The sequence below is a fragment of the Octopus sinensis genome, linkage group LG2 (assembly GCF_006345805.1).
Source record: "Octopus sinensis linkage group LG2, ASM634580v1, whole genome shotgun sequence".
NCBI lineage: Eukaryota > Metazoa > Mollusca > Cephalopoda > Octopoda > Octopodidae > Octopus > Octopus sinensis.
The window spans coordinates 109,182,085-109,202,650 of record NC_042998.1 but is presented as its reverse complement, the minus strand read 5'-3'; the positions used below and the strand labels follow the sequence as shown (position 1 = coordinate 109,202,650).

General features: G+C 35.1%; 1 protein-coding gene across 12 annotated transcripts in view; it reads right to left on the bottom strand.

The window, feature by feature from the left end:
* The window catches only part of LOC115222488, a 961,211-nt gene that overhangs the window by 247,068 nt on the left and 693,577 nt on the right, over positions 1-20,566 (bottom strand). For 9 of the 12 annotated variants that reach the window (XM_036498862.1, XM_036498853.1, XM_036498859.1 and 6 more), the window contains exon 4: positions 2,380-2,580. In XM_036498862.1, coding sequence (XP_036354755.1) covers positions 2,380-2,580 — 201 coding nt within the window. The remainder of the gene's footprint in view (positions 1-2,379; positions 2,581-20,566) is intronic. The other 3 variants (XM_029792728.2, XM_036498872.1, XM_029792770.2) reach the window with 1 other exon arrangement.

Genomic DNA, 20,566 nt, shown 5'->3' with positions numbered 1-20,566 from the left:
AATGAGAATCTGTTCCACTAAGAAGTTGAAGCCAAAATATGGATGGGTTCTCTTTTATTGGCAGTAGTAGTGATGATGGCAGTGTAGTGGTACACCAACTAATCTAAATACCAATCATAACTCTACAATAATGATGTGCTTGCTTGTTAATTCTTAGACATCATTAATATGTTATTTAAGTCAATGCATATCAATTAGAATCCTTAAAATTTGTTAAACAGACTCCTTACAAGATCAAGAGGAAAACTCCAAAGCTAATTGCCCAAGAAAAATATATAATATTTGAAAAATGTATTTGTTGGAGAGAAAATATGATAGTATAAGAATAAAAAAATACATGGGAGTTTGACAAATTGATAGCTGTGATCTTATATACCTGGATGGCATGTTTGTATTTTTAACAATTATTGTGGCTAGTATGCGATGTGATTCTAATGATTGTGAGATTGCAATTAGTGTATTAATTAGTATAATAAACTAAATAACAATGCTAGCAGCAAGAGTAATAATAGTAGTGGTGATGAGAGCAAGGCTGGAGACTACAACAACAATGATAATGACGATAATATCAACAACAGCAATGTAGCAAAGAAGACAACAATAATGACGACGATGATGATGATGATGAAGATATTACTGCTGTTGATGGAAATGAGAAGGTGAAGGATAACAGGATTGAGATGTGAATGATTTTGCAAAATATTCAGATGATGATGTTAATGTAGAATATAATGCTTTATTTTAATCTTTACTATTGCTTTGCTCTTTAAGAAGGCCCTCCCAGGCTAATGAGATTTATGTGATTAATGTTCTGCTTGAATAATTACAAACTGATAGTTGTTCGAAAAACTTGTGCATGAAGGGAATTTCTGAGTCCAGGCATTATAGATTGAAAAGACTAGCTGCTGTGGTTAGTATGAGTATGAAGCTGGCATGGGCACAAAATGTGTGATGAGAGTGGTAGAAATGAGGGCTGGAAGCGCTTGAGTGGTGCTAATACCTAGGTCAGCCCCTTCAGAAGAACAGAACTAATTGTAGTAGCAGCAGAAAAGACAAAGTGAGAGAACAGTATGAGGCAGGCTAGAGAATGATGTGTGTTTTTGACTGACTTCATGCCAATCACATGAGTGGCTCAATTTTTAGATGCAGTTTAAGATGTCTGTGTCTGTATCAGCAGCACTATTCTAGTTGTAAGAGCCTTCATTGTAGGTCTCATCCTAGCTTTGTAATGAGTTAATAGTAATGGGAGGATTTTTTGGTTCAGAAGTGATGATCAGTTTATGTGATGCAGTCTTTGTTATGCTGAGGATGTGTGTTCACTGGAAGAGATTGAGACTTAGCATTTGAAACAATAATTAGGGTTTTTGTTACATGCTGATCTTGTTTGGCAGTGAGAGACAGAAGGTTGAAATGCAATAATATTTCTGTTATATGTATAGTAATTTTGTCTTTTGTTATTAGAGACAACTTTGGTGGGATTCTTATTACTGATGGTAACTGTAATGATAATGATGATGATAATGACTATGATCATGATGGTAATGATGATGATGGTGATCATGAATATGATGATGATTATCACTATCATCATGGTAGTGGTGGTGATAATGGTGATGTTGGTAATAATGATGGAAATTAGGATGATGGTGATGCTGTTGATGATGACTGTGATGGTGGTGATGATGGTGATGAATAATGGTAAATAACAATGAGTGTGTCAATAATTGCAGAAATAACAGTTCATGAGAATCAAATAAGTGACAAGGGTAATTAAGAAGATGATTACTAGGATGATGATGATGATGATAAACATAATATTAATAATATTATTATGGTTGTTGTTGTTGTTGTTATTTTAGCAGTTGTTTTTTTTTTACTAATGTTGTCTCAGTTTTGTTTATTTTTTGATGTTGTTAATATTTTAAAGGTCAGAAATGATGATAATTAATGTTCAGTCATGTAATACTAATGAAAAATAGATCAAAGTTAGCAATTTTATGATTTCAATGATAGTGATAATGGTGAAGATGATGGTAATGATGATGATAATGATAATGATCTTGCTAATGCTAATGATGATTAAAGCCAACAATGATGAAAGATGAATGTAATAATGATGATGATGTTAGTGAAGATGATAATGGTGATGTTAATGATTATAATACTGATGCTGATATTGATAATGCTAATGATGTGGTTTCTGACAACAAAGAGGATTATAATAATGATGGTGGTGTTGACGATGGCCATGTGAGTGTTAAAAAAACAATACATATAAAGAAGAATAAAAAAATTTGATTAAGTGAAATGAGGAAGTCATATGACTTTTTATAGTGAAATTTGGAATGAAATATTAATTAAAAAAACGAGAATGATCACCTTGCCAGTATTGGGATACATCCATTCGCGTACCTGCATGGAACAATTGATTGAAGTTAGCCTCAGTGTCCCACATGAGAAAGATATAGTCCATTGGAATTGAGCTTATGAGGTCCAAGAAAAACCATGTTCTTATATAATGTTTGGCTATGAGTTTTGGATCTAATATGATTTCATCTGCAAAATCATTTGTGATGACACCTGGATAAAAAGAAGAAAGAAAACAATAAAATACAATGAATAAATTGACATATGAAGTAAGGTGAATTAAGCACCTTAATATTAAAATAACATATATAAAAACAAGAGAATTTGTTCAGTAAAATTATTTAACAAGAATTTTTCTGATTTAGAAGTAAAGCTTATAAAAGTAATAATCGCATTTTTCTGTTTAGATAATTCTGTTAATCTATGACCAAGTGTTCTAGCAATGAAAAAAATGTCATAAACACACACACACACATCTCATCAGATTGAATGGCACATTGCATGGTGTATGTGTTAGAACTAAGATGCTGTAGTGAGACAGGCCTTGAATGTAGAAGACTTGAGAAGATGGGAGGAAAATGAAATTAGCACAATCTGCTGGATGTGCAATGTAAGTGTGCCTAAATGACAAAGTACAAATGTGTTGGAGAGAAAAACTGGGTACAAGAGGAATCAGATATAGTGCACAAAAAAGAAAACTGTGCTGATATGGACATGTAATACAATATATATGAGGACAGCTGTGTAAAGTAGTACTATTTACTTAATGTGGATTGAGTTTGCAGAAGGAGATCCAGAAAGACATAGCATGAAGTGGTGAACCTTGAACAACACAAAGGAGATGACAAAGGACCAGGATGATTGGCAGTATATGATTCTCAAGAAATTCACCCACCTCAGTGGCACTGAGATTCTGGAAGCACAATGTGCATGTGGGTGTGTCCATGTATGTGTGTATGCATGTGTGTGTATATGTATATATTTATAAGGTGCAGACCCAGGAATTTTTGAAGGGGCAAGGCACAAGGTCAGAAGGGAATACAATTCTAAGGGAAAAGGGCATAATAACATTATTTAGAAGAATGCACTTCTTTTCTTGAGGGGCAGGGACACGTGCCCCTCAGGCCCCACCCTGGGTCTGCCCCCCCTCTCTCTCTCTCTATATATATATATATATACATTATCTATGTCACATACATAATGTATATGCTTTGTTTATATACTCATTAACTGTAGGATAGCTACCTGGGAAATATCCCTTTATGATGCCAAGTGTTAAAAAGCACTGAATATCTCAGACTAGGCAAGACAGTTTTTGCTCCACATGAATAAGAACAATGGATATTGATATTTTCCTGTGATTTAGTTGATCAGTGCCATACATTCAACTTATGGGTTAAACTGAACAACTGGTTTTAGACATATATGTAAGTAGTATAAAGTCTATCTCTTGATATACTACAGAATAGCACAAGTGAAACAAAATTTAATTTTGAATTAAAAGCAACTCTAATAATGTAAACATTATTGATATCTCATATAGAGAGTATGTTTTGTTTATATGCCCATTCACTGTGGGACAACATGTTGGGAAATGTCCCTTCTTGACCAAGTGTTAAAAACCACTGAATATCTCAGACCAGGTGAGACAACTTGTCTTAGATGAACAGGAATGGTGGATATCTATATTTTGCTGTCTTTCAGTTCATCAACACTGTATGTTTGACTCATCATGGAACAGACGGAATCACTAGTCTGAGACATATATGATAATAGAGTAAATTCTATTTGCAAATGTGCTAATTATTGCCAGTAACTTTGGTTCCTTCACCTAACTATATCATGCCCCTATACTCCAGATTATTGTATTATCAGCCTAGGCTTTATTTATTTGTTCTTTTTCTCATCAATATTATCAATACTGATGGCAATGAGCTGGCAGAGTCATGTTATATAAGCACCCCCAACACTTCTTTCTAATACACTTAGTTTTCCACAAAATCATTCCATCTTTAATCTCCATTCTGTCAACACTTCAAATGTAAAATTCTTCCCTGAAGATTGAGGATGCTGGTATCTGATGATGGAATCAAGTTACAAGCATTATTTTGGACCACAAAGCCCCCAGAAATAGTTGTTGAACTTGTAAAACGCCTACTCAAACCCACTTAATTCCTGATATCATTTCCATTCTGTGTAAGTCAGACTTCTTTTATATGTATACCTATGTACATGCTTTGTATTAAATGCATCTAACAATTTTTATACACTGACTTGACTAGCTTGCTTGTCCTTACATTTATCCCTGCATATATATAAAATGACCAGATGAGAGAGATGTGGTGTGAGAGAATAGATGTTTATTCTACTAGTTAGCAGCTGTTTCATAATCTGTGTTAGCTCTATATTTGAATAACTACGCATGCGTGTGCGCACACACACACACACACACAAATATATAAACATAATTAGAGGATAAAATCATTAAAATTAATGAATTCTATCAGTGGCCAGTATATAAAAATAAAACCTTTTAGGTAAAATACATATATAGAGATATATAATTGTACCCTATACAATTCTCTCTCTCTCTCTCTCTCTCTCTCTATATATATATATATATATATATATATATATATATATTTAGCTGAGAATAACCCATTGTATTTGTTAACCTGAAGAAACCTTTTGACAGAGTACCTTGCACTGTGATATGGTGGACTCTGAGGAAGCTAGCAATAGATAAATGGTTTGTGAAAGCAGTACAGGCCATGTACAGAAGTGCTATTAGTAAGGTAAGAGTTAGCAATGAGTACAGTGACAAATTTAGTGTACAGTTAGGTATTCACCAAGGGTCTGCCCTCAATCCCTCCTATTCATCATCATTTTTCCAGGCAATAACAGAAGAATTTAAGACTGGAAGCCCATGGGAACTACTATATGCTGTTGATCTTGCTCTCATAGCAGATTCTGTTATAGAACTAGAAAAGAAGTTCAAACAAAACCTGGAATGAAAAGTCTTAAAGTTAACTTAACAAAGACAGGGCCCAACCCACTTCAGATAAATGGCCATGCTCAATGAGTTAGAAAGGTGTAAGAAAACATTCTGTTTACTGTACACAATGCAAGCTTTGGCCCCACAAGGGATGCAGTGAAATAGTAGGAGGGTTAACAGAGAGAGTAGTGTTTGTGTGTGGAAGATGTACAGGAACCATGTACTGATGCATGGAAAAACTGATTTCTTCAAATGTCCCAGAGGTGCTCTGGAAGTATTAGATAATTTCTGGTTCCTAGATAACCTAATTTGCAGTGTAGGAGGATGTGCCAATAGTGCAACTGCTAGAATACGAATAGGATGGAGAACGTTCAGAGAACATTTACTTCTGTTGACAACCAAAGATGTCTCTCTCTCTCTCTCTGAGTGAAAGGAAGACTGTATGATGTATGATGTATGGATTGCAATGCTACATGATAGTAAGATGTGGGCTCGGAATGCAGAGGGCATGTGAAGACTAGAGAGAGACAAAGCTGGCATGCTCTACTGGATGTGCAATATCAGTGAACATATGCAACAGAGCATCAGTGCATTGAGGGAAAAGTTAGGCATGAGAAGAATGAGATGCAGTGTGCTAGAGATAAGACTATGCTAATTTGGTTATGTTAATGTGTATGGATGAGGACAATTGCATAAAGTAGTGTTGATAACTTAAAGTGGATGCAAAATGTGGAATAGGGAGACCCAGGAAGACATAGGATGAAGTACTGAAAGCTGATCTCAAAACACTGGGCTTCTTCATAAAGAAGATGACAAAGGACTGAGATATGTGGTGCATTGCAGTACTCAAGATGACCTGCCCATCACAGAAGAATAGAATCGATATCCTAAAACCGCCCTGGTAATGCTCGAGCCCATGAAGGCTACTGGTGCTGGTGTCACATAAAAAGCACTGGTGGTGGTGCCATGTAAAAAGAACTGGTGTCACATAAAAAGTACTAGTACTGGTACTGCGTAAAATGTACCTGGTACACTCTGTAAAGTAGCTGGCATTAGGAAGAGCAGCTAGCTTTAGAAACCTAGCCAAAACAGACTAGGGAACCTGGTGTAGCTCCTAGCCTCACCAGCTCCTGTCCAACTCATGCAAACACAGATTATGGGTGTTAAATGATGATGATGAAGCTGATGATGGTATGTGTTTTATATATATATATCATATAGTTAATGTAGATGCATAATATTTCAAATCACAATACTTTTTACAGTCTATTTGTAAAGTTTTTTGAAAAAATGGAAGTCTATTACGGAAACATTATAAATATTCGTTGCAAAATCAATAATTTTGCAGTCTATTTTCAGTTAGAGTTTACTGATGTAATTTTCAGAACAATTGTAAATCCTTTCTCATCCATTCCATCATGCCTCAATGAACAATATGACAATAGAAGTATTAAACCTTTTGTTATGGCATTAATCAAGGGTTAAATTGCACTAATTAGATTGAATCCATTGTCTCTTGATAACTTTTATGTAGAATCAGTTCTTTAGAATACTATACTCGCATACATACACATATGTGTGCATACATATACTCATGCATATACACACAACTACACACAACTACACACAACCGTATTTCTACACAGATGCACATATGTGCACATGAACACATGCTTACACACATAAGCATTTATTTATATTCATATATGCACACATATACATCTATACATACTTAAATTTATACACAAGCACACTCATATGTGTGTGTGTCTTTAGCGAACATGGTGGATTTGACCACTCAAATTTATGTAATCTGATCATAGACAGAGCACATTATCAACACATTACAGTAGTGTGTTGTACCTATGGTCAAAATTTTAATTTCAGTGATGAAGTTCCCTTCTTTGTTATGGTTTAATCAAGAGAGAGAGAAAATGCTAGTGACCTTTTCAGGTTGTCTGAAACTGCTGAGATTGATATGGCTGTTTATTTTTTGAAAGTCAATGTCTATAAGCAAAAATAATTGCCTAAGAAGAGATCAAAGATGGTTGAGACAGCAGGAAGGAAGGAAGGATTGGGAAGGTTATTAGTGCATGGCATGGCCTGACCTGATGGGTATGATGCAGAATGACTAGCCCAAAGAATAGAAATGAACGCATTGAGTGTGCTTTGGTCAAGATTGCATGCAACCAGCCAAATAGGAAGAGTATAGCTTATTGCTGCGGCAATAAAATAGGCAGGAAGGAGAGTTAGCATAACTGTAGCTCAGTGGATATAGTGTTTGTGAATGAGACTTAGCTAATCATTTGAACAGCCTTCTTTCGTTGCTGACTAACTCTAAATAGATAACTCATATAGGCATACCTTACCCACCTAAGTGGTGGTATTTGCACACAGTTTTCCTGTAAGAAAAACATTCTTTATATTTTCACTACATAGGAGAGATTATAGCACTGGTCATGGAATAAGAATGGACAATGAGTATTGGGTGAAAGAGTGGCATGTGGTGATAATAGATGCCACTTGCAATATAACAGAGTAACTGTAAGAATAGATGGTTGTTGGAAGAGTAGTGGGCAGATGTGATAGTAGAAGGTAAATGTGACAGTAATATGTAGCTATGACAGTGAAGGATAGCTCTGAAGTAGAGAGAAGCTGTGACTGGACAAGATTGATATAACAGGGATGTCCAGGAAAGGCATATCAATAAAAATATTGGCCAGATGGCAATGTGTATAAGATTGTGTAAATAATATGAGAGAGACATCTGATATACACCATTATTGAATATCAAATATTAAAATGATAAAATAATATGATATGAATAATGATGAGGATTATGGGGAAGATGATGAGAACATATAAACATTCATGTGAAACTTTCTTCTCCCTCCGGAAACCCCAAACATGACACCCATATCTCTTGCGTTACACATTACCAATGAGCTGATCGATAAATGGAATGAAATCCTGGAAGTAGGACCCTCAAGATGCAAGGTAAACAATGAAAGAGCCCTCTTACTTCATCTATATTTAATGCTATCCCATCATGTCAATCATATTTGTTTCCCTATTCAATCTCTTTACCAACAGCAAAATATACAGCTATTCCTGTTCAACTTCTCTTACCCACTTCTCTATCACCCTCTCAATCTTTTAACTTTGTTTCCTCACATTGCATGCATACTTATACATTCTTTTCAACTACCCTCTTGGTCATCGTATTCTTCAAAACACTCTCTTGATCTGACTTGCTTTCAATGAATGAAAATATGTAGAGTAGACCCTCTAGTTTTGGAAGGGACAATATAACTTCTTTAATGCTGGAGCTATGAAAGAGACAACATAGGATTGTAGGATTCTTTATTTTTACTGGAAATAGGACACCATCACTAGTGTTTGTGCCACATTAAAATTCACCCAATACACTCCTTAAAATTGTTGTTGTTAGAATGAGCGTGGAACTATAGAAAACTGGCTAAAAATGGAATGCATGAGTGAAATGTAATCTTTCAGCCCTTCTATAGGGCAATAAATCTGAATAAGAACTGACCCATTCTGTTTCAACAAATTCCACCTGACTAATTCAAATATGGAAAAATGAATGTTCATTGATGATGGCGATGATGATGATTAAAGTGGTCTGCATCTGTGTCACTTATTTACTTTGAAAACTGTTATTCTATCTTTTTGCTTAAATCTAAAATTATTTGCTGTAAAACCAGAAGAAAGACTATTTTAAAAAGCAGTCTCAAAACAAACCAAACACTTAATTGATTAACTAAATTCCAAAGAATAAACCCCTTCATGACTAGACATTCTATTGATTCTTATGTTCTGTTTAGAATTAATGGCTAGACATCAAATCAATACTGATGTTCAGCTCAAATATCAGCTCATTGAAAAGGGATTTATAATGAAATAATGTGTGTGTGTGTGTGTGTGTGTGTGTGTGTGTGTGTGTGTGTGTGCACATGCATGTGTGTATACATAATTTTTGTTTGTAATTGGAAAAATGTTAAGCAAGTGACTTGATGGCTTCAATTTTATGCATGGTGCTTATCAAAGTACCATGAGTGAAACAGCATTGAGCCTCTTCTGTAATTTTCAATTGATTAAAATTGAAAAAATACATGTACTTATGAATTGAGTTCTATTTTTTTTATTGTGCGATCTACCAAATTTGTGTGTGTGTGTTTGTGTGTATGTGTTTGTGTTTGAAGGGTCAGATAGTAGATACTTGGTAAATAGACAATTTTGACACATTTTTCATTCTTGGATTTTTCTTTTCTCTTTGTTTAATGAATTAATCAGAGCAGAAGTGGGCAGTTCTAATGATCTCTGCAGACCAGCTTAGACTGTTAACATTAAGGTACTTGACACTGTCCATCCTGAACAGATGAAAATCAACTTTGTGGAGCGTGTTATAGGATATGTTATAGGGCTCAAAAAATTTACAACAGAATGCACTTTGCTGATGCTTTGATTCCAATTCCATTTTTGCATATATATCCACTATATGTGATGAGGTAGACTTCTATTTTATCTGATCATTAAAGTATAGGAAAAGAAATACTTCTGCCCATGCTTCTTCTGCAGGATTAAGTTGCTTTTGTAGAACTACTACTCAACAATGAGAATGGCAACCTCATTATTAAAATGTAGTTTCCCTAAAGGGTTCATTAGCTGTATTTTCATGAGTATATTTAGAGTCGTTACATAGTCATCATATTGATGAATACCAAAGCAAACTTTACTTGAAACACTGGAACCCAGGAAGACATGGAATGAAGTGGAGAGAAATGATCTTCAAAGGTGATAACCAAGGACCTAGACAATTGATGATTTTCTGTGCTTGAGAAGACCCACTCAGCTAAGTAAAATCCCTATGAACTTCCCCCTCACCCACAATATTATGCTGTCACCCCTTCCAGTCACATCTTCACCATCCTTCTCTATTCTCTCTCTCCCAATTTTAAGTAGCTATGTTTCTATTCTAATGCAAGACACTTTTCTGTCCCTCGATACAATTCCCTCTCCCATTTGAGGGGTTTTGTCCTGCAAGTTACTTGGTGACTTCACTGATGCTGAAACCACATAAAAAACACCCAGTACACTCTGCAGAATTGTTGGAATTAGGAAGGGCATCCAGCAGTAAACTATAACAAATTAAACAGTAGATCTTGATGTAGCCTTCTGACATGCCCCATGGAAAATAGATAGATGGATGGATGGAGGAATGATGATGATGATGAATATATTCACAATCACATCTACAGGCCTGTTTGCAATTATCTGGGAGGGTAGTAGCTCCAAATAAGGAGAGGTACATGGTAGAATGAGGATAATACTTAGATGTCCTTGCATAGGTCAACCTTTCTTGTGCTGGTGACTTGTTAAAATGCACCTAGTACAGTATGTAAAATGGTTGATGGTACAACAGATATCCAGTTATAGAAACCATGCCAAAAACAGAATACATGAGCATGTGAACAAGATGTGCTGTCTGCATGTTCAGTCACAGTCCGTCCATCTAAAGGAACAATAACTTTGAGTTAGAAGCAATGCAGTGATTCTGTATAGCACAACTTCTCTAATATGTGTGGAATAATAAAACACCTAAACTATACTGCAAGATATACACAATACCGAAGTAAGCTGGTATTTTCTATTACAGTGTATTCGAGCTGACTCAGACTGCAACAACCCAAACAAGCCATAAAAGCATAGAAAAAGTTATGTAAAATATTGCTGCTACTGATAGATTCTTGTACATATATGGACTTGTACAGGCACTAGACTGGAGAAAGCTGCTCAATTAATAGTGAGCTTATAAGTCTTACCACATTTACAACTGATTTATAGTTAACAAACAAGTCCGTGTGTGTGTGTGGATGGATGGATGGATGATGATATATGCATGCGTGTTTGAAAAAAGTATTTAAAGGCATAAAAAATATTTTCATTTAGACAAAAAAATCAGTTTCTGTTTTAAATGAAGTAATTTATACTAGATTAAAAAGTTTGCATCAATCCATATTTTATTTGGTGGAAAAACAGTTTGAATTTAACATTGATAAGCTAGTTGTTATAGCAGATTTAGTTTGGTTTTGTCAATAGTTTATAAGCTTGTTCTCAATTCAAATGAAACTGCAGTACAAATGTTTTTTCACAAGTGAAATCTGTCTATTATTTCACATTAAAATGTATTAAAAAAAATCAATATGTATGTGACAAAAATTCAGATTATTTGTTTTCATTATAAAGAGCCAGCAGTCATTTATTCACAGTTTACCATTTAAAAGATAATAGCAACAAAAGTAAAAAAGATGTATTTTTCAAAGATCTATTTTTATGGACTCTACACGTATTCTTTTACTCATTTTACTAAATAGAATTGAAAATTTTTCAAAGAAGATCTGACTCTTATTATTTTTATATTTTTGCTTGTGTTTAGATTTAGTGTTTCGAGAAATTCTTTGTTGCTTCTTCTTTTTTTGCCATTCAATTTGTCTTAATTTATTTTGAAATTAAAAAGTAAAAATAACTGGATAGCAAAAACAATGAGTTATAAGATGTTTATTTTTTAAATCAAGAATTGCTATTATTCTTCCGATTATTAAAATCATATCAATTTAAATATATTTTTGAATTTTTTCATAGTAGTAGTAGTAGTGGTAAATGGCTGCTCAGATATCTTAGTTATTTCAGCTATGTCAACCAATCTTAGTCACCCTTAGCAGCTTCAGCCAGCCTCAACTAGCCTCAGCCACCTCTAGTTGATTAGAATCAATAGTAAATACTTGCAGAGTATTGTGGTAAGTCTGACCAAACAGCAAAATTTCAAGAGAGTATTTTGGGAATGGAAATGATGGAAAAAATGAAAAGGATGAAATAATATCTCACTTTATTCTCTTATGCCTACTAACACCTATTTAATGATAGTCAGGACTATAACATTTGTGTTTCTTGTGGATTTAAATGACTGATCTCTAAAGGCAAATATTTTCTCCCAGTATGAACACTGATTTGCTCTTTTTGTTAGCAGTTAGTGTGAAACTTAATGAATTCAAATTGCAAATGGTAAATAATATCTTTTGGTAACAATATTGTTTCTTCATCATCATGGACACCAAATGCAAACAAGTTTATAATGTTCTAAATCAAAAGAAATAGGATAAATCCCAAATTTCCCTTTTAATATGTGCTGATGAAATTAATAAAGTGAGTTGGTCCTTAACAAAGAGAAATTAAAAACTGAAAATCTGAAGTGATGATGGATGCATAATTTTTAAAGAAAGTTATAGCTTAGAATATAAAAAAGATAGAGCAGCAATACAAATGCTATATATTTGAAAATTGTGTTCTTTATAATCATGTGATCAAATGGAATATATTGAAATTCAGAAGAAAATGTATGACAGTAATCTTTGCTAAGCCCCAAAGTATTGATAATTATAAAGACTTAGCAGGTAATCATATTGAACAAAAAGAATTGCAATAAGATCTGGTAATATACATCTCTAATCACTTACATATCAAAAATGAAGAAAACCATAAAAAAAACTATCAAAGCAAGAAATGAGAGGAGAACATTCATATAACTTTATAGTAAAGATAGTAATCCCATTATAAATAACTCTTGTTAGAAGCATTTCTAAACACTACTTTATCCTCTGGGCACTAACAAAAAATGTAAATATGGAAATGCTGAAAATACACAAATGTATTTTGCTCAATGCAACAATGCCATAGGAATAAAAGAATAGTTGATATCTTAATAATGTCTTTAGATCCAGAATCTGTAAAGTCTCGAGAGACAGATAGGATACCAAATATCATATACATTCTACTATATCCTATCTTTATATTTGCAAGAAGTAATCCAAGAAAGCTTGTTCATATTAACCTGTCTGGAAAAACCATTCAATTTAAAGCAAAAGCAAAAGAACATAAAGAAACATTTTTCTTTATAAGATGTAAAAAACATTAAGTTTCTGAAACATTTTGAAAGTGCTTTGTTTGTTTGTTTGTTTTTTGTCTGTATATATATATATATATATATATATATATGCATTTCGGCATGCATGTATTCTATGTGTATGTGTAAGTGTGTACACGTGTGTGAGTATGAACTTGCATGCATGTTTTTTTATAAGTATTCATGTACATAGAGGCATGTATGTGCAGTGCATATATTAGAATTCTTCATGTATGTTCATATTTTAGAATTCTTCCTTGAAGGGAGCTGCTTCTTGACAAAGAAACAAAAGCTTTATTGCTGGAATGTGAATAACAACGGTGATAATGGTTACATTTTGAACTTTATGTAAGTCTTGCATATTTTTATTGTTCCACTTACAGATTGTAGCTGTAAAGTGCATGTTAGCTAGTCTTGTTCTATTTCTAAAAATCTTAGATTTTCCAGATTGTCACTTTAGACATTTACTGACATATCCACATGACATATCCAGCAAGCCCTGGTTGTTGGGAAAGCTTACAATGTCCATGTCAGCACCATCTATCGCCTGCAACAACGATACAACAACACCAACAGCACTGCAGACCGTACCTGCAGAGGATGCCTCCGAGTGACCACGCCCCAGGCAGGACCGCTTCATCCACCTGCAACACCTCCGTGATTGCTTCAGACCGGCCAGCGTGACAGCCCGCAAGATCACTGGCAGTGGACAGCGATCCACCAGTGACGACACGGTACGACGTCGACTGGCTGCCAACAACCTGCGTTACCGTCATCCTACTCGAGGGCCTGTCCTCATCGCCTGCCACCGTACATTGGCAGCATCAACAATGGAAGTCAATAGTTTTCTCTGATGAGAGGTGGTGGTGTGTTTCCACCTCGAGTGGCAGAGTGAGAGTGTGGCGTAGGAGGGGTAGACGCTACAGAGACACATGTGTCACAGAGAGAGAGACGCATCATGGTTTGGGGTGTTATAGGCCTGAATCAGAGAATTGGGCCCCGTGTGTTACAAAATGTTGGTGCAGGCAGAGGGAATGGCATCACAGTTCAGCGCTACGTTGACCAGATCCTAAGACCTCACATCGTGCCCTTCTTCGCGCGACACCATATCCACGTGTTCCAGAAAGACAATGCTCCCTCCCATACGGCCAGGGTCACCATGGACTTCCCGCGTCAACACAACATCAGAACCATGCCGTGGCCGGCTCTCAGCCTGGATTTGAACCCAATAGAACACCTGTGGGATGAAATCCAGAGACGACTAAACCAGGTGGTCCTAAGGCTGACAACTCGTGTGGAACTGGAGGCAGTTTTCCTCAGGGTGTGGGCACTGTTGCCAATGGCTTATGTGAACCGCCTCATGAACTCCATGTACCGACTGTGCATGCCCATTTTGAACACCCAGGGAGGGCATACATAGTATTGAACATATCACGTCCTACAATCTCGATGTGCTGGATCCGCCCTCTACCAGAACAAATGACAACAGCCCATAGACTGTAGTCAAAGTATCCAAGAAACTGACTTTATCAGATTTATCAAATCTTATCTTTGACATAATGAAATTAAAACACATTTTACCAGTCACACGCGTCTCGCGTTTCTTTTGCGGTTCTGTGTATAATCAAGGTGGAAAACTGCAGGTTTCAAAGCAGCTGTCCCTCACTTTCCTCCCGTCTCTTTCTTTCACCTACCATGTCCCTTCCTTCATTCCCTCCCTCCTTCCTTCCTGTCTCCCTTTATTTCCAACCATCCGTTGACCCTGCTTATCTCTGTGTTTTGAGTTCAAATCCTGGTAGAACGTATAGTCACTCTGAAATCGATAGGTGTACCAGAAATACCCAGAGGTTAGTTTGACAAACTGTAGCCCAATGATATCCTGTTCTTCTTTTTAATTGTGAGGAACAAGGTGCCTTATGGAATTTATTTAACACAATTTACGTTCTAAGATGAATTCCTGCCCGTAGAGGTCTGCCTGCATCGGCTCATGCATAAATAGATAAGTACAGTGTAATTTGAGAGGGATTCGCCAACTATTTCTATCAGCCCTAGCATACATTAACCTTTATACATCATTTTAAGAGAAATTTAGCTGCTACTTCTAACAGGCCTATTGACATGGTAAAAACATCCAACTATGATCAATAAGTGTATACATGCATGTACCACTAGGCTGTAATTTAAAGAAGATATGGCTGCTATATAGGACCGGGTTTTGGTGCCCCTTTTATATGTAATTCTAAACATAAACAATAATAAGCCATAAGATAAATTGTTATTTTTGAAAATAGAACAAAATTAATAGTAAGATAGAAAATAATATTTATTTTTTTGCACAGTTCCATTTTATTTATGTTTGAAAAGTTTCCTACAGTTTGTTTTAATTTCAAAATCTTTGATCAGATCCTCACTATGACACCATGAACATACCGAAATTATATTTCCGATAATACAAAACGCTTCGAAAATATCTTGGTAAATTTAAAATGATTTCCTTTTGTGCCGTAAGACATTTACCATTTCTGAGGTGCCCCCTCCTCCATCCCCCACTTCCCTGGATGCCCTAAGCACAACCTTATTTTGTTTAATGGCTTAATCCAGCGCTGCTACTATATCTATCAGGTCTAGCATACAAAATAAATTACAGTTTGCTTTAATCAGATTTTAATTGACATTTAATTATCGTAATGAAATAAATGCATGTAAAAAAAGACAGTAACACACACACAAATGTAACGTGCTGTATGTCAAAGTATATTTAGATAAAATATTAAACACTGGCCGAATTCTAAATGCTACACACAAAACTGACGGTAATGTGCCATGGCGAAATGAAATATAATGGAAATTGAGATTAAGTCATCTCGACGTGATAAACAACATGGAAATACGACCAGAGATCCGCAAACACACACACACACACACACACACACACACACACACACACACACACACACACACACACACACACACACAAGGGCTTGCATGTAGTTTGTAGAGAGAAAATGGTAAACGTGTCTACATTAAGAACTATCAAACAAGGCGAATAATGACAAAAAAAAAGAAGAGAATAACTCAAGATCCTTCTAAAACTCCCAGAATGAAAATCTAACACGTAAGAGATTTTTTCCTCTTCGCCTCTCCTCCACAGTTAAAAGTAAAAAAAAAAAAAAGAATAGAAAATATCGATTATGCTTATCTATAATGTTAATTTCAATTTTAAACGACTATGAGGCATTCATTTCCTTGCCTCTATCTCTTCACTTCTTTTCTCCACTGTTAAGAGAGTAAGAAGAAAAAAAGAAGAGAAAATTGGTCGTGTAGAATTCCTAAAGATTTTAAATGAACATAGACCAACTAATTTCCTAGTTGGCAGGACCTAGTCGGTTTGGCTAGTCGGTTTGGCTGCCAGCATCAATTTTGTTCGAATTGATTTCTTATTCGGTGATTTCTTATTCGGTGTAATGATACACTTTTATTGACTAAGGAATGACGTGAAAATCATTTTTGCTATAAATCAATAAATAAATAGTTATTAGCAATCAAAGTTTGAAAATTTTGGTAATTTTAGCCAATCGTAAGCCACACATTCATGTCCGTTTCCATAGTAACAAGCGGAAAATGAGAATTATTTTGCCTGAGAGAAAGCATCTTTTGACAAATATATCGAAACCACTTGTTTTACCTATCTGTTGACAATTGAGCACGTGAATTTAATAATAATAATGAAATTATTGTATACAGTGCTCAGGTGCACCACAACTTGTCAAAAGTGCGTATAAAGCATATGCAGTAATGTACAAATGCCTGGAAAGTGAACAGTATATGAGTCAGTTTTTGAACTGGTCAACAAAATGTTTGTTTTTTAAAAAATTATTTAATTTGTAGCATGTTGTTAAACGCATTAAATACGTATTGAATGCTTAAAACTTTTTGTGCACTCGAATTTTTTTGTCATGAAGATGGTTGTGAGGTGTGCTAAAAATAACAGCTAAATAATGCTTTTGGGATAAATATTTTTAATTAACATAAGCATTTATTTACACGAAAGAAAATTACTGGAGAACTTTCATCTAATTCTTCCAAATCTTTCTATTAAAACTGTATTGGAACCATTTATGGGGGAAAATTGTAATGTGTTTATCGCTTGTAACGTCTTGTTCATCGCATTTGCAATAAATACATATCGAATGCTTAAAACTACTTGTTTACTCGTTTCTTTTTGTCATTGATGTGTGCTAAAAATAATAGCTAAATAACGTTTTTTTCCTTTGGATAAATCTTTTAAGTTCGTGCTATCACATTAAATGCATATTGAATGCTATCTACAACTACTAGTAAAAAAAAAAACAGAAAAGGATTATATAGAAATATTATTTCATGTGCTCTGTCACTCGTAAGAAAAAAACACATCATAATAATAAAAAAAAATCTATAAACCCTGAGGCGGTTCTCTCCCCTTAAAAGGAATTCTTATCCTCTCAACTATTTGTAAGTAAACTCTTTCTCACGCCCTCTCTTCGAAAGCAACTGTAGGTGACAGCATCAACATACCCAGTCAAAATTTCCCACGTGTGTATTGTACATATGTATGTATGTATGTATGTATGTATGTGTGTATGTATGTATGTATGTATGTATGTATGTATGTATGTATGTATGTATGTATGTATGCATGCATGTATGCATGTATGTATATATGTATGCATGTATGTGGAGATTTGTATGTTTTATGTATGTATTCTCATGCATATAGTTGCATATCTAGACATGCTCATATATATTTAAATGATAAACTTCTGGAAAGTTTTACTACAGATTTTTACAGTTCCAGTGATGGATTGGAGGTGTAGTCTTCGAATTATCTTTTTCCTTTCTGGTTTTGAGAAGCCCAATTTCTCAAGATTGGTATTTAGGCAGTGTGTTACATATCCCAGGACCCCAATAATTACAGCTATAAACCTGAACTTGTAATCAGGATAGGGTAACTTCAGATTTCTCAATAGTTCAGCATAGGTGTTCTCTTTTTCACTGATCTTCAGCCTTATGTTAGCAACCGCTGGGCAGCTAATTTCCACATATATGCACAGTTTCTCTTCTCAATCCCAAATCATGATATCAGGTCTGTTGTGCTTACATTTTATTGAGGTCTTCACTGGTACATGTCACCAGTATTCCTTATTATTTATGAGTGGCTTGGCTTCTACCATATTGTGGGTTATATTTCTTTGTCCTTGGGATTATCCTTCCGACGGATTTCATAACAGAGTGTCCTAGCTACAACGTCATGTTTCATTGGTAAATACCGTGATAACATTTTCGGACCACTGCTTATGATGAGGGTGATATCTTCAGTGTGAACTTCACAAAGTCTGCATCGGTTGTCACACTTCTCAGCTTTATCTGAATCTCTATCCCTTTTGTGCATCAGGTGCTTGGTTGATATTTCCTGTTCCTGGATTGCAAACGCATACCCTTCAAAGTGGGAGGTAGTAATCCGGCTATTGATCCATGATAAACTGCTTTGATGGTCGATTTTACTATCATCACGGAGCTTTCTAGTAACATATCCATGCATATTCTTCTGCTGATATAAGCTCATCCTTTCATCTGATGATACGTTGCGACTTCTTTGGGCATGTATTCTAGATTATCAAACAAAAAGTACTGCACAAGGAGCTGCTTTCCAAGTCTTATGATATTATCAGCCTCATGCATGCAAACTTGGTCAAGGGATGCACTTCGACACTTGCTGGTTAAAAGATGTTGATGAAGGGATATGATGCAACATTCAAAGGCATTTTAGATTGATGTTAAGCCTCTTCCGCCTTGTTTTCGTTTTAGGCAGAGGTTGTCTACATCACTGTTTATGTGGAAATTGCGTGCTTGCAAGTATTTTTCGGTTTTTCGCATCAATGGGTTGGATCTCATCAAGCGTCTAATCAAGCAGCCCAAATGTTGGTATGTATGTATGTATGTATGTATGTGTGTGTGTGTATGTATTATGTGTGTATGTATGTATGTGTGTGTTTGCGCGCTAGTAATATACTAAGATAAAATATACATACATATATATAGTATACTTAGATAAAATATTGCACACATACACACACACAAAGCAATGCCTGACTTTACGAGGACTCGCCTTACGAGACCCCGAATTTTCCCGTTCACTTTTGTATGGTAAGCTGAAATTTTTTAAGCACAAGATTCAAATTTAGAACAAAATGTAAAAGTTTCTACTACCATAACAAATGCTTCTGCGTATTACCGAGAAATTTATAGACACCGCAAGTTATTGTTGTTGACAACGATCCGGAGATATTGAATTCACCTCAATAGACGTCATTGATTGGTTGAAATTGCCGAAATGCAAGAAATTAAAGAACAAATAGCTTACAAACTACAGAATTTTCTCAAGAAAGCCAAGCGAAAAAGATGTTTTATAAACATATTCTACCAGTATACGTAGTTTAAAAGTGTTTAGTTACAAAGAAATTATTAAAAAAATCTGCCGGTTAAAGCGAAAAGATCCGTCCTCAGAACTATATCTGGTTACTATTTCTCACAGATACCACAATATACAAATCTTTGGTTGCTGTTTCTAACAGCTCTAGCATTCGTTACCGCTTTTATACATCATGAATTAAATATTTTTGTTTTGGAGGGAGTGATTGGAAGGAGACTTACGTTACTCCTAAACAGGGGCATCTAGAAACGTCCCACTATGGTCAATAAGCATATACATACATAAAACAGTAGACGGTACTTTGGCTGCTATACCTATCAGGTCTTGCATACATCAAAAGTATTCATGTTCGTTTTAAAACTTTGACATTTGATTATAGTAATGAAATATATGCATAAAATAAATACGGTAAAACGCGCACGCGCACACACACTCACACACATACACACACAGGCACACACTCACACATACAAACTTACACACACACATAAGTTAGAAATAGCAGTTGAATTATACATAGATTAATCATTATTTATATAGTGATTGCAAAAAAGACTTCATTCGGAATGTATGTTTGAGTTGTGTTCTATCAGCTCCAGGACAAGGTCTGGTTGCTATTTTTAGAAAGTATGGTGTAATTTGAAGGGGATTTGGCGATAATTTCTGCCAGCTCTAGCATCCATTAAGCTTTTATACATCCGAGATTAAATTTTTTTTTAGTGTGGAGTGATTTGAGGGAGATTTAGCTGCTATT